The 15,572-nt window shown below is 37.9% G+C and overlaps 1 protein-coding gene across 1 annotated transcript in view; it reads right to left on the bottom strand.

Moving 5' to 3' along the window:
• Positions 1–10,965: 10,965 nt before the first annotated feature.
• Positions 10,966–15,572, bottom strand: part of LOC102192553 (inward rectifier potassium channel 13-like) — an 8,781-nt gene continuing 4,174 nt past the window's right edge. The window contains exons 2-3 of the mRNA XM_005749366.1: positions 14,533–15,080; positions 10,966–11,713 (exon numbers count right to left, since the gene is read on the bottom strand). Of these exons, the coding sequence (XP_005749423.1) occupies positions 11,139–11,713; positions 14,533–15,049 (1,092 nt within the window). The 5' untranslated portion in view covers positions 15,050–15,080 and the 3' untranslated portion in view covers positions 10,966–11,138. The remainder of the gene's footprint in view (positions 11,714–14,532; positions 15,081–15,572) is intronic.

The following is a 15,572-nucleotide window of genomic DNA, read 5'->3' as shown; positions in this document are numbered from 1 at the left end:
CTTGGGCAAGACACTTCACCCGTTGCCTACTGGTGGTGGTCAGAGGGCCCGGTGGCGCCAGTGTCCGGCAGCCTCACCTCTGTTTGTTTGTGAATGGGTGGATGACTGAATGTAGTGTGAAGCGCTTTGAGGTCCATAGGGACTAAGTAAAGCGCTATACAAACACAGGCCATTTACCATTTACATTTACAGATGGTGCCAAAATGCGCCAAAATATGCCAAATGGCAAAACACCTGATTATGAGTTTATTAAACCCACTGTAACATTTCTGTGTTTCACTTTAGAAGCACCAGTCTTTGCACAGATAATGTTGATTACTGGTGTTGTGGAGTTCAATGTCTAATGAAGCATATAAGTGGTTATAGGCAATAAAATCTCAAAATAAATTAGGCGAGGAAAAAAAAAAATCTTAAATATAAGAATCCATGTGACATTTTATTTACACAGCACCACAGCACAACAACAACAGTCGCCTAAAGGAACTTTACATTATAAGGTCAAGACACCCCCCCCCCCATGTCAACAAGGGGATACGTCTGTTAGAACCAGGCTAAGGCAGCAGCATCCAGCTGTTACAGCTGGTCGAGGGGTAGGAGAATCAGGGGTAAGGGTGAGTTTTATATCTGCCAGGTGCCTTGTGAATGACACTGGATGACAAAGTTGATTTTACATTGACATCAAATTGCTGTCATGCCCACTGTTGTTAGTTGCAGTTTACACCTCGATTTTTGTAATATCAATATTACAAATATCAATAGAAAGGCTCAGAGATTCATAGATTATTCAGAGGGAGATGCAGTTGCAGCAATTTGAAAAGGCGACACTTGGTGGAAAAACACTTAGGCTTCTAGTTTTGACTACTGCTATATTATCGCTAATGTGGCGGTGTTGTTTGAATGGCTCTACTTATTGTTTGGGGGAATACTGCATTGACCATCTGTTCCTTAAATACGAGTGTAAATAGAAGTAGTGTGATCATATTACCAGTAGCAAGTTAAGCGCAACCAATGTGGTGAAAAAAGTAGAAAAGAAAAAGTCAAGTTTTAAGCTTAAAATACTTTGTATTAGAGTAGAAGGATTTTAAATTCAATTCTGGTGAGACAAATATGGTTGTTTCCCTTTCTAGCTCCTGTCAGTACTCACACTGCTTTGGATAAACTGGCTTTTCATGGAGCTTTTAGAATAGCTGTAATAATTACAAAAGTCTAGCCTAAAAGTAATAAATGCATGAACTTTTTCAACATCTGAGAATAGGATGTTTCTAATTTAAGAGATGCTGCCCAAAGCAGTCACACGTATTTGTTTAATATGCACATTGTAAAACACATCCTGGTCAAATACGACTCCAAGATTTCTTACAGTATTACTCAAGGTAATGCCATCCAGAGCAAGAATATGATGTTTTATAACATGTGTTATAAAATTTTTAGGGCAAAGTACCATAACAATTAATTTAAATTGGAGGTCATCCAGTATTTTGTCTTTAAGACATACTTTTTGTAGTGTTGCTGTAAATCTCAATGGACATCCTGGTGAAAACTGTAAAAAAAAAAAAAGAAAAAAATGTATACAAAATTAGGCTAAACTTGGATACTAAGCTGAATACAAAAGCAATCAGCATCTGCACTCTTAACTCTCTCTCATGAATTAACCTAACATATCCATTGTGAAGTGAATTAACTTACAGCATTGATTCCATGATGCTTTGACACAGATGAAAAGAGACTTCAGCACATGGCCAACATGGCTGTAATGCTTTTCTCAAAGGAAAGCAATGCCATCACATGATACTAAGACAAATAAAGTTACTTTTAACTAAAACAAAAATAAACATTCCATGTTTATTCATTTCATAATGATCAAGTTCTTCATACAAAGAAAAAAATTCTCAAATGACCAAACAAATCTCAGAACTAAACTCAGCCTGAAAATTCCTGTGAGTCACTGCCCATTGTTGCCTCTGTTTCTGGAAAGGGAGGAATTCCTGGTTCCAGTGGGACCAGAACAGATTTGTAAGAGCCTGAACACACTGGGTTTTTTTGTGAAACTCCTATTCTGGGAAGTCTTCAGGTGAAGGTTGAAAACCTGACTTCAGTGTAAGACAAAAGTTTTGGTGAAGAAACATTGTATCAAGAATTCTTCTGGCAACAACTCACGTGCTCCCGAGGTCCTGCTTGGTGAGAGGCAGGTGGTGGGTAAAAAATAAACAAATAATTTAAAAAAAAAAGTGTGTGTGTGTGTGTGTGTGTGTGTGTGTGTGTGTACACTTTAAACTGTCTACCTCTCTGCAGTTCCTGTTGATTTTCCGGAGAGCAGCAGCTGGAGAACTGCAAGAAGAAAGTGGTCTAATGGCATTAGCAAGACTTTCTGAGATCGATGTCTCCACTCAGGGTGTTATGGGGGCCAAAGACTTTTTTGAAGCCAAGGTATGTAATAACATTACACCGTGTACTTTAGCCGTACGCCTAGATTTTGACTTTGTCCTTAGCTCCTTCAATGCCTGTCATGACCTGTGTTCAGAGTAAAAACATGAAAATATTAACTTTACTGGAACTAACCTGTGAATGTCTATCTGAAGCCTGTTTCAGTGTTCGGGGGGGGGGCTTTAATATACTATACCCCAATATGTGTACTTTTTCTTTTTTTTTTGCACAGAATGTTAATGAGTCAAATGGCATATGACTTATCTCTGTGCCCGAGTATATGTTTGATAACTGGAGATACAGCTATGGTGAAAAAACAAGTACATCAAGTACATTAAGTACTGTACCCAAAGCTTAAATTTGTGAAAAGCTGCAGTCAGCTGTGCATGGCTACTTGGGTTTAAGAAATTTGTTTTTGTGTTGTACCAGATGCAGGCTCTGTCTGCCGGTAGCAAGTTTGAGGCTGAAATTCGAGAGGAAAAAGAAGAACGCAAGAGACAAGAAGAGGAGAAAAAACAACGACATGCTGCCTTCAAGCAGCTGCAGTCCACCTTCTGCTCGTAACCCACCACAGAAAGCAGATGATGCAGATTGCAAAGTTCAGTGTTACTGAAGTTTTAGAAACACACTCCTTACTTAGACTCAAACCCGTTTCAAATTGTGGCACTTAAATAAAAAACTGATTAATTAAATTAAAATTAAATCTTGACTAAAATAAAAAACATGTCATAACTAGGCACAGGGTGAAGTCCAGGATATGGTTAGCCTTGCACAAAACTGATACCTTGTATATTGTATGTTCGACCTCTAGACCATCTGAAATCCGTCTTTGGGGTTTTTTTTCTGTTTGTTTGTTTTGAGTTTTGTGCTATAACCTTGTTGATGAACAGTAGTTTGCAATCCCACAACTAAACAACCATAAATATGTTTCTGTTTACCTACAGAGTAAATGAAGATGTGTTGTAGACCTAGGCTAAGGACAACAACTGTACACTGAAGTTTAGCCGTATTGCTAAAAGCACACAGAAGACGGCTTCCATTTAATCATGCTTGCATGTTACAGTACTATTTCTCAACTTTGCCTTTGCTAAGACTTCGTTTCTAATGACCCTAGGAAAAAAAAAAGATGTTCTCAAGTGGAGGTCTGATGATAATCGTAATAGTGGCAGGAGACAGTTTTCTAAGTGGCGTCTCTTTAGTTATCCTCTTTCGTAAGGAACCATCTGTATAAAAGACCAATGAGCCATTGTTTGAATAATTCCTTTGTGATGATTTGTGCACAGTAATATGGTGTAAAAGCAGTAGCAAGCACCTTTACTGTGACCAAACAGTATGTTTGTGAGCAGCATCTCAAGTACATGCAAGTTACAAGGTCCCAGGAGAAATGTGCCCATCTAATTTGATTTTACAGGTTCCCTCCTGTAAAAAGACATATCACAAATTAAGATGTGAAAGGTCTGGTGTCTGTAGACTACGGGATAACAAAAAAAGTACAAGCTGTCACTTCAGTGCCCGATTACACTGAAAAGATGACCCAGAACAAGATAGAAAACATCCAGTTCTTTTTTTTTTTTTTTTGTAGCTCCAGAAAAGTAAAATCTTTATGTGTTATTTTCAAATGCACTGTGGTGTTTTGGTGTAAGAAACAAAATGTTAGGGAGAGTTCAGTCAATATACACTGGTAACCTCACTACTGTTTTTTTTTTTTGCCAATGAGCCATTACCTATAGGTTTTTAACTGACTTCAGAGACCGCTGAAATTCAGCTTAATTTCCAAATAGGACAAATGCTGATTTTTATGTTGTGACTGTGAATTACAGTACTATTCAGTACGACTAAGTCTTGGGCCATCGTTCATTTCTTTAAACTTAGGTAAAATGTGTAGTATTTGAGGTGAAAAATGAATCTATTTTGGAAAAAAGATGTAAGCTGACAAAGTGTGGAACAAGTGAGTACCTTTAGAGGCACTGTAACAGAAAACTTGGCAAACAACCTATTTTCTGTGGCATTTCATGCTCACATCAGGTGTCTGACCTGGTCTTGTTTTTCCCATTTCAGAAATAGGGGTAACCTCAGGACTGTTGTCTCAAAATGTGAACTGGAGATTCTCATCCATGCTTTGATCTCTACTAGTTCAAATTATTGTAATACGCTGTTTTCTTGTCTAAAGCATGTAGTAATTGCTTCTAGTCCATCTAAAATGCTGCTGGAAGGCGTTTAACTGATGTTAAATCTTCTCAAAACATCTTTACACTGGCTTCCTGTCAGGTTCAGATTTTAGTTAAAAATGTATGCCCCATCTGTAATGTCCATTTTATTTATGTAACACCAAATCAAAACAACAGTTTCTTTATATTGTAAGGTAAAAACCCTAAAATAGTAATAAAGACCTGCAGTAATTCCCTGATTCTCCAAGCTGGGTTCTTAAGCCCAGGTAGGGGTCTTCTTGCTATCTCACGTGTTAGTCTGAAAACAAAGAACAATTGGGTGTTTCAATCCTTTGCTCCAAAATACTGGAACAGCTTAATCCTCTCTTTTTACACTCTTAACCCTGTGACATTCTTTAAAACAGCTTAAAGACAGGCACTTAGCTAATGTTTTTGCATACTGTGGTGTTTTACTGGTTCATGTAAAAACCAGTTTGACTTTGCACAAGCTGTCACTTACTTGTTAAGAACCAATTCAAGTTATTCCTTTAGATACAGTATTTTATTATTAGCGGCCTGTCACAAAAATGCATAATTTACTCTGATTTAATTCCAACAGAGCGATTTTCAAATTGATGGAGTTTGATTAGAGTTAGAGAGACAGGACAAAAGACATGCTGTGGAAGAGAGCTACGTTACCTGATCCATCCCTAACTATAAGCTTTGTCAAAAAGGAAAGTTTTAAGCCTAATCTTAAAAGTAGAAAGTGTGTTTGCCTCCTGAATCCAAGCTGGGAGCTGGTTCCACAGAAGAGGTGTCTGAAAGCTGAAAGCTCTGCCTCCCAAACTACTCAAATACCCATCAACCACAAGTTAATCAACAGTCTGTGTACTTAATCAGATGGGGCCTGATTATTCAAGACCTTGTATGTGAGAAGCAGGATTTTGCATTCAATTCTGGATTTAACAGGGAGGCAATGAATTAAAAGCCAATATAGGAAAACTATAAATTTTCTTTCTAGTCCCTGTCAGTACTGACAGGGATGTTATAATGTTTTTGTATTATATACTATATTTCCATGTTTGTTTGCGTGTGTTTCAGTAAATCACTGTACCTTTTTCCTACCAAAATATAAAGACCTGAGGGTGGCTCAAGACTCTCAGCACTGTATACATGTCCAATGGGAAAAGTCTCACGGCAGTACTTTGAGATCAGAGACAGGCTGTACAGGATAGTCCTGCAGTTCCTTCATTCAGCACATCTGCATAGAAAAGAGATGTATGTGTTACTTCATCATGTAGTCTTAGCTTTATCATTAGCTTTGCTATGCAGCTATGTTGGTAGCATTGGTCTAGAAAAGAGACTGATACTTGAAGAAATAGCTGAATACTTTGGGAAATACTAGGATTTTCACTTCGGTAATCTCGGGGTTGCACTTTCACTTTGCTTAGCGTAAAGACTGGAAGCATGGTTAGCAACTAGCCTAGTTCTGTCCAAACATAGATATAGCAATAGCCTTAAGGCTCCCAATTATGTTTTATGTGGGTTCAGGTCATTTCTAGTATTTGGTACCATTTGAGTCCACATATCAGAACTAAGTGTATTTTGTATAATAATGGGCCAGTATCTATTTTTCCAAATCTTGTCTTAGCCTAAAATGCCGCATCCCCATGTCACCTTTGTTTAAGTTAAGTTACCAATATGAGTTCAAAATTTTAAAATTATTTCCAGTATAAACTGATATTATTTGTAATTTTGATCATAGGTTTGATAAACATGAGTAATAGTTACTCACTTAAGGATAAAACATCTTTCCTGTTATAGTACTAGGCAGAATAGTTATTGACATGAAATGCATATCATTGTGTGTTTTTAATTTATTCACAGCATGACATTCAAAGTTTAATCTATACAATGTTTTTAGTAATTTTTAACCTAATTTATCTAATTCTTTTTTCATAGTTTGGTATCTAAACCCCAAATATGTCGTGCAGTCAGACTGTATATGGAAAAGGAGACTACAAAGAATATTAAAAATTGTGTTTAAGTGATAATAATTGCACAGTACACTGGCAGGATTTTATTTTATTTATGATTATAAATGTTTTAACAATATGCATTTAAAATGTTGAATTTGAAAAATGCAACTTCATCAAGTTAATGTTATTATCGGATTATATATTTCATTTACAAAATGGTTATTAGTGACTATTACTATGGTTTTTTGTTTTTTTTTTATCTGATAGATGTTAGAAACTTTTAAACCTTTACAGGATTAAATTTTCATTGAACAGGAAGAATTACAAATAATTGGGCCATTTCATTCAATGAACAAAATCACGTCCTCTCACTGGTTAAGCAAACGGTGAGGCAAGTATTCACTGGTGTGATGTCACCTTGCGGACAAAATTAATAAAATAAAAGAAAACAACGTTATGCATATATTTATGGTTAAATTGAGTACATTTAAAATAAATAATAAATGGAATACTTAAAAAAAACTGAACCAAATTTCATTAAAATGTATTCTTAATTTAAAAGACATGAATTGAAGTTTCAGAACACAGATTACAGATCATGGCTTTTTTTCAGTGGTACTTTATTAATACCTTGTAAAGTACATTTAGGGGGCATTTAGCATGTCACACATGGAGAATTTGGACAAAATTGTTCAAGCATTATATCTTCAGCTTGACTAGTATACTATTCTAATAGTTTATGAAACCGCCTTTCACGAAATCATAAATGATACTACTTTTAAATGGCATTAAATAGTAGAAATGACCAAAATGTTAGCACCAAAGTGTTACGTAGATTGATAAATAGATTCAGATCTTCCAGGACCTGAAACTAAAAAGTGTTTTTGAAAAATGTATTAGCCAGTATACTTCACAGTGCTAATGCATCTATTTCCTCTTGTAGTCTCACTTTTGGAAAGAAAGTACTTTTTTCCCAATGATGTTGATCTATATCTAAAACAAAATTTAAGAAATCCTTTACAGAAACACTGACACATGGGCAGCAGTTTGGCTGTTGTGGAAGATGCAGTCCTCTCATCTTTTTTAAACAATATGCAGTGTCACTACCTGTGGAATGACTGTAATGTCATCTGTTAGCACCATACCTGCAACATACTGAAATCACACTAGTAAAAATTAGTTTTTAAAAATTAGTAAATAAGTAAATATTGCATATGTGCAGAACCTGCTCTGTTCTGAGTGAGGTCATTGCCTTTAATTTGTCAGCTTTGAAGGGCAGAAGTACATTTTGGGTTGCTATACGGATGTAGAAAACAGTAAAAGAATTATTATTTTCTGATGCATAGATAATAAAAGAAATTCTAGAAGATCAAATAGATCCACAAGCCCAATGAAGCAGAGAGGCTCTAACCTAAACAGTGTAAGGCGCATTTTATGTTCCTGATCATTTTATTTAGTCTCTATTAATGTACTAAGTTGTAGCATGTTATTGTCGACATATAACCAACCAGTGTATGGATTGCATACTTTATCAGTGATTTGTTGTAGAAATGGACAGAGTATTTTTTGATGAATAAATTGTCTTTTGTTTTATTAGAAAAGTTGCCAAATATTAAAGTCAGCAAAATATATTTTTCAGCACTGTATAGATATTGTATTTCTGCTGTCTCTGTCAGAATGGTAATGTTAAACTTAACTGCAATAAATGATAAATAGAATGGTAAACATTGTGAATCATTTTGCTTGTAGCATTGGCTTACTTTCTTTGGGGACTTGTTCCTACCCTCTCTCCATATATTTCTCTCTGTCTCAGAATGAAATTGCTTTTCTAGTTTGAGTTCCAGACTGATTAGCAGCTGTTGACTAACTATTACACAAAATTGTAGTTAACAAGGAACAGAAAACAGGTGTGACTATGAAAGAGGTCATTATGGGCTACAACTCCCAAAGTCCCACATGATCCTGTTCATTCACAGTGTTCCAGCTGCTCAGTGTACGCTGTCCCAGCATCTTACATCTTGCTGCTGTGTGCTGTGGGGAGTGTAGGAATTTGGTACCATGTCTTGACAGTGTTCTTTTTTATCTTTGAACAAGGGAAATAACACCAAACAAACATGTAGTTTTCTGTTGCAATGTTTGGTTCTTCAACACTTTGTTTTTTGTCACAAAAAGACCTTACTACGATCTTCCAGGGAGTAGCATTGCCAAAGCAATCTGCAGCTGTCATGGGCATGTTAATCTAGAAGCTAAATTTAAGAAGTCTGAACTTCAGTTTGTTTAGAAAATATTTATTTCCTGTAATGTACACTGTACAAAGGCACATACACATTTGAAGGAACATTTCTTCACTTTAGTCTGAAGTCACTACATGATTTCTTTTATAATATACCATATAGATAACACATAGATTCTCATTCAATGAACAGCCTTAAAAGAGAAAACTATTCTAAATGCAAAATTTTGCTATTCTACCTACTAGCTTTCTTTGCTTAATATAAAAACATTTAATATTGGAAAAAATGAAAATTATTCATTTTTGTATTTGCATAATGATTGAGACAATTATCTTTCAAAATAAAAGGTTTAATCCATAGACCAATCAGCAGTCAGTATCATTCTATCAATTACTTCTGAGCCATATGCCAAGCAGGTAAGTCTAATGTTACACAGTTCACTTTACATCATGAGTGTCTTTGTTCTAATGGGATTCCAGAGATTATCCATAGCAGCTTACCATAACAACCATCTGATGTTATGTTGTGATTGTCAGCTCATGCTGCTAGTCTACAGTACCGTCAGTTCTGTTGCTAGACCATAAGAATTAACAACATGAATGCCAGAGAAGAGTTTCTTAATTTTGTCCCTTGCTTTACTGTCTGCACTTCCAGTACTGCTGCTGCACCTATGAATTTTATATTGCTAGTCATCTCCCTTTTTTTTTTTTTTTTTTTTTTTTGCTCCTTTTGCTATTTTTTTTTCTGTCATATATAAATAAAGTTAACAGTCACCAAAGTTGAATCTGAACTTTGAATACTCACATTGGTTAAGGATAGGAAAAGCTGTCAAACATTACCCTCTTTTTCTCATCATTTTTCTTCAGTCACTGTTACACCATCTACCCTGTTTCACAGCCCACGGCTTTACAAGATCTCACAGACTTAGCCTGTTGGCAGGATAACTCTATGGAAGAAAGAGAGATGAGTCTAAATTTGTCATTGTCACTGTGAGCATGCTTGCAAATGTTAATGCAGATCACTGTACTTATTGTTATCCTGACCTTTTCACTTTTTAATAACATGTACATTTTGTGAGTGCTGCTTTTATAGCTTTGCTCTCAAATGTATTTTTGCTAGAAAACTAATTCTATTTAATTTGATAATAAAGGTAAATAAGAAATTCTATAACCTCTATAAATAGGTAATGTAGTGTTGCCACTGGGCACTCACAGGCAAGGATGACAACATGCAAACTCTTGATTCAAACCCAGAATATTCCTACTGGCCACTCCACCACTGTGTCACGTTCTGGATCATTCAGTTGTCATGTACTGTATTGCTTGTTGTAGCTGGGAACTGTAAGTTTATTCTGGCCTGCAACTGTTTATGTCTGGTCCCAGTCAAGTAATATTCATACGTTATTCCTGTTAAGTCTATCGGAACCTACCCTTTAGCTAGCTTAAGTCAGTAAGTTCTCAAAGCAGGTATTACATTTGAACAAGGTACATCTGAATTTCTACACAGTAAATTGCTTACTTGGAATTCAATAAATATCTTATCCTTGTATGAGAAGCGTGAAAATTTAGTTGATACAAAATGCAATCAAACTGCTCCATGGCTCCCCAAAATAAAAATAAAAACCTAGAATAGATTTAAATTTTGGCTCCTGTGTACTTCTAACCATGGATTTTTCACAATCATTCTTTAAACACAGCAATTCTGCAATTTTCATTTGATTTTGGAGAAAAGAATTAACCAAATCTGGCAAGATGTGCAGTTGGTGAGTAGCAACTGTCTGTTAGTGTGGTTAAAAATACAGTAATGGGGCAAGCATGACAGTGAAACTGCAGTAGCACTCAAGTGCTGTCGATAAGGTGATGCCTAAATATAAATTGTGTATTTTCATGAGCTGAGTGACCAAACTTTTTGATCGTACCTTGTAAGTTTGAAGTGTGATAAGAGAACAGTTTAGACTGTTCTTATTCAGTCATGTAAATTCTTCTATGATCCTTGCATTTTCATCATCTTGAATTACTTTTCCTTAAGTATTAAATGTTCAAACACACACATCTCCCTATACCCCACTCCGCGCACATTCTTCCATCCTTGCTAGTCAGTCATTTTAACTAATACAACTGCCAGTAGTTACTGGTTCCCCTGCTTTGAGCACTGAGGACTTGAAGTGATTTGAGGGAGGAGGTGAGGGAGCCTGCAGCAGTACTTATATATATCTGGCATACATTTGAATTTTTATAATGTTGAATCATAAATTCAAATTTACCAAATTCAATCAAATACCTCCTGACAACAAATATATCTGCCTCCACTTGCATATTCTCTCGGTCTCTTTGAGAATCTTCCCTTCAGCATTCTTACTCCATCCTCTCATTTCCATCACCGTTGATTTGCACCACACAGTCCTTGTTCATAGGCTCTTTTGAATGGGCTGTATCAAAGTGCTGGTTGCTCACTGTGTACCTTCCACAGGCATCCAAACCCAAAGCAGGGACAAAGCGGCGGTCAAACTGGATTTCTTGGCGCAGATAAGAGGTCCTCTTCTGGCAAGTGTCGCCAGTTCCCTCCTGCAAGGCTGATAGGAAGACAACTAACTCAAAGTGGGTTGATGAACCCTCACACAGGACAGGATAGAGGGGGCTCCGACGGTCCAGGGGGTGGTAAAAGGTGAGTGGGAAAATGAAGAAGGGGCATGGCTGCTGGCCCAAATGGTCCAAATAGAAGTCCAATGAAGTCTGGTGCAGAGCTTGGCCTTCATGCTCCTCGTATAGCACAGCACTCACCTTTACATCCACCAGAGGCCGCTGCAGCAGATTGGTGACTCGAAGCATGAGGCACGTCTGACCCAGGTGTTGGCCCACCACTGCCTGGTGGCTGAATTGTATGGCTCCTGCTCGCTTCTGGGGGCGGGCAATCTTGGCTACAAATGCACCTGAAAGTTAAGACGAAGTCTTGTTCATGTTGTTTTTTTAGCCGGTTAATCACATTTTTTAGTAATGTTTCTTTGTACTAAACCATAGCACAGGAAATATTTTTCTCAAGCATCATGGAAAACCCCCCACAAAATGAGTAGTTAATAGTAATGGTTGCAGCATATGACCAAAGAACATGAAAACATGAAGTGCCATTAAGCTGAAAACTTTTTCTCAAATTATTATGAAATTATTTTAAACCTCTGCATATAAAAAGGATTATAATTCCTAAACACCTAATGTAATACTTTTGCTAAATGCTTTAAACCTCTCCACAAATCGCTACCTTATTATGGTGGAGGGGTTTTTGTGTCCCAGGGATACCAGGGGCTATGTTGTCTGAGGCTTTTTGTCCCCTGGTAGGGTCTCCCAATGAAAATTAGTCCTGGGTGATGGACCAGACAAAGAACAATTAAAAAAAACCCTATGAGCAGAAGATTGAGGGAACCATTTACCCTGTGCAGGATAGGGTTAACCAAGACCCTGCCCTGGAGCCAGCCCCGGGGAGGGTGTCCGAGGGCGAGCGTCTGATGGCCGGGCCTTAGTCCATGGAGCTCATTTGGGCACAGCCCAAAAAATGAACATGGGCCCACCTTCCTGTAGGCATACCATCCCCACATTGCGCTGCAGGGCTCGGGTGCAATGTGTGCTAGGTAGAGGCCAAGGTCAGAGACCAATCCCAGGCTACCAAGACTAGCAACTGGAACATGGAATGTCACCTCTCTGGTGGGGAACGAGCCTGAGTTAATGTGTATCGTCTGTTCTTATAAGAATGACGGCCTTCTTGGAGTCCCTGGACAGGGTGCTTGAGGGTGTGCTCTATCTGGGGGCTCTGTCGTCCTACTGGGAGACTCCAACGCTCATGTGGGCAATGACAGTGAGATCTGGAGGGGCGTGAGTGGCAGGAATGACCTGCCATATCTGAAACAAAGTGTTACTGGACTTCTGTACAAACCACAGTTTGTCCATAACAAACACCATGTTTGAACATACAGGTGTCCATAAGTGCACTTGGCACCAGGACTCTCTAAGCAACATGTTGATGATTAATTTTGTAATCATATCATCAGATGTGTGGTCTTATGTTCTGGACACTCGGTAAAGAGAGGTGCTGAAGTGTCAACTGATCACCACCTGGTGGTGAGTTGGATCAGGTGGCAGGGCAGGATGCTGGACAGATCTGGTGTGCCTAAACCTATAGTGAGGGTTCACAGGGAACACCTGTCCCAGTCCTTCAACTCCCACCTCCAGCAGAGCTTCGACAGTGAGTCCAAATGCACTCAGCACCTCAATTGCTGAAACTGCTGCACTGAGCTGTGGCCACAAGGTGGTTGGTGCCTGCCGTGGTGGTAACCCCCGAACCAGATGGTGAAGGGAACCGTTAGGCTGAAGAAGCAAAAATGTAAAAATATGTAATGTCCAAAATGTTATGGTCCTAACTGTATGGAGAGGCAGACAACTACAGCAAGTTCATATAGAAATTGGGGAATTGTATGTCTGATAGAAAATGTTTAGACTTTTGAAAAACATATAATATTTCTGCTTTTTTTTCAGTAGTAAAACAGAAACAAAAGGTAATAGACAATGGAAAGACTAAAAGTAAAATACAAGCACTTGGATAAACATCATTACTTTCCTCACTTGTTCTGATGGTGCGCATTGTCATCAGATAAATGCACATTTCTGATTTCTATATAGCAAAGGCAGTGATCATGATAGTGGAAACAATTTTAGACCAAAGAATGATGTTTAAACTTCAAAATATCTTTTAAAATGTTAGAAGCACAACTGTATTCTTAAAGTGCCCTATTTTTACATTACTGTACTAAATGTGTCTCAAATCACAGGAGAATAACTTAAAATATATGACTATTTCTTAAGCCTCTTACACTGTGCACTGCTTTTGGTTCATTTATTAATGGTAAACTGGTCATTTTTCAATGAAAAGTTGGAGCAGTGTTACTGGGTTGGACCTGGTAACACTCACACATCGGTAAAGTAAAGTGTGGTTTGATCTGTGAATTTTTGTGAGGAGCAGCGTAATGTTTGAATAAAGCTTGAAAAAGGTTCAGACAAAAGATGCCAGTGTCCAAGATAGAATAGCATTTCTATGGGATGAAGTCAACAATATTACATATCTAATTTTCTGGCTACCTAGAAATATATTCATGGGATTTATCTCTGGAAGTGCAATACCTGGAGTATTCCAGCAGGTGTCACATTTTTTTAGCCTCAGAAGCTTTAAAACTGCAATGTCTGTTCTGCCTCATGAGGTTGGAATCCTATAGCTTTTTTTCTTATCTCAGGATTAATGAAACAGATCTTGTAACATGTTGTATTATAAGATATTTGTTTAATTAATCTTTAGATCTTTTGTTGTGCCATAAGATCTAGTTTTCCACTTCAAATGTTTATGATTAGGATGTGGATAGGTGTTTTGGAGATTACTGGTTTGATTTAAGCACTGACTGAGACTGGCAACCTGTCTGGGGTGTATTTTGTCTCTTGCCCAGATTCACAAAGTCTGCTGTGAAAGGTTCCAGCCTATGAGAAAAATGTCAACATGAGCAATTTCACAAAGAAATGATAGTATGATTCATTTAGTATGATTTACATGTTTTCCTTAGACTTTGGGCTACCACTAAAACACCTTCTATTGTGAATATGTAAATGTCAACTCAGTGTGGTAGTTATTTTCTGTTATGTTTCCCAAATAGTAAATTAAACTTAAGACTGAGAATTGTCTTAGAATAATTGATGTTTTGATGGAGAGATGTACCTGTGATAAATGCTTCCAGCATGAGCCCAAGCAGCATCTGTACAGCCAACAGTGCTATAGCACTGGGGCAGTCTCCACTGGGGAACATAGTGCCATAGCCGATGGTTAGCTGAGTCTCCAGGGAGAAGGAAAATGCAGCAGTGAAGCTTGTAATGTGCTTTACACAGAGCACATGCCCCTGTGGGGGCGCATCATGATCCTGCACAGCAAGGTCCCCATTTAGGTGTGCCAGCAAGTACCACAGACAGGCAAACAACAGCCAGTGGGCCAGGAAGGAGGTGCAGAAGGCCAGGAGGACCCATCTCCAGCGCAGACTCACCAACAATCCCCACACATCCTGCAGGGCCAACAGCCAGGCTCTGCGTAAAGTCTCATGCCATGAGCCCGAAGAACACACAGTGGGGCGAAGTGCACAGTGTCCATCTTTGGTGATCAGACGCTGGTGAGGTGGAGCGGACAGGAGAGGTGATGAGGAAGCCTTGCCACCCAGAACACTGCTGTTCGATTTGGTTGTCATGCTTATGGGCAAAGTGAAGGTGATGATGATCCTGAAATGAAATAACAGGGGAGCTGACTAACATAAATGATCAGTAATTATCCATACAACTTTTATCAGCATTTTTCCCATACAAAAATAGATGTAAAGAAAAAAAAGAGCTAGAAGTTAGTCACACTGTGGTATGAAATTTGCCCATGTATGGAAAAGAGGTGGGGATGGGGGCTTTGTGATCTGTGGGTAAATTATTAGAGAGCTCACAATAGCTTCTCAAGTTCCTGTTTTCTCTCTACATACTTCTTGTGACTGCTGTTTTGAATCGCATCATTTTGCTGAATAATTTCAGCTTGGTTAAAAGGACAATAAGTTCAGGTTATTCACTCCTGTCTCTTTTCTCCAGTAAATGAGCATAGAGAGCAGTTCCTACTATCTAAAGATTATAACTGTAATTAGAATTTAGTTGAAAAAAGGTCTTGATGCACTGCTGCCTGTAAGTTGGTGGATTCTTTTAGTTATGCTAAGCTAACCAAATGCTAAATCAATC

This window comes from Pundamilia nyererei, unplaced genomic scaffold (assembly GCF_000239375.1).
Source record: "Pundamilia nyererei isolate P.nyererei 1_Seehausen unplaced genomic scaffold, PunNye1.0 scaffold00243, whole genome shotgun sequence".
Lineage (NCBI taxonomy): Eukaryota > Metazoa > Chordata > Actinopteri > Cichliformes > Cichlidae > Pundamilia > Pundamilia nyererei.
This window is presented reverse-complemented; position numbering and strand designations above follow the sequence as displayed.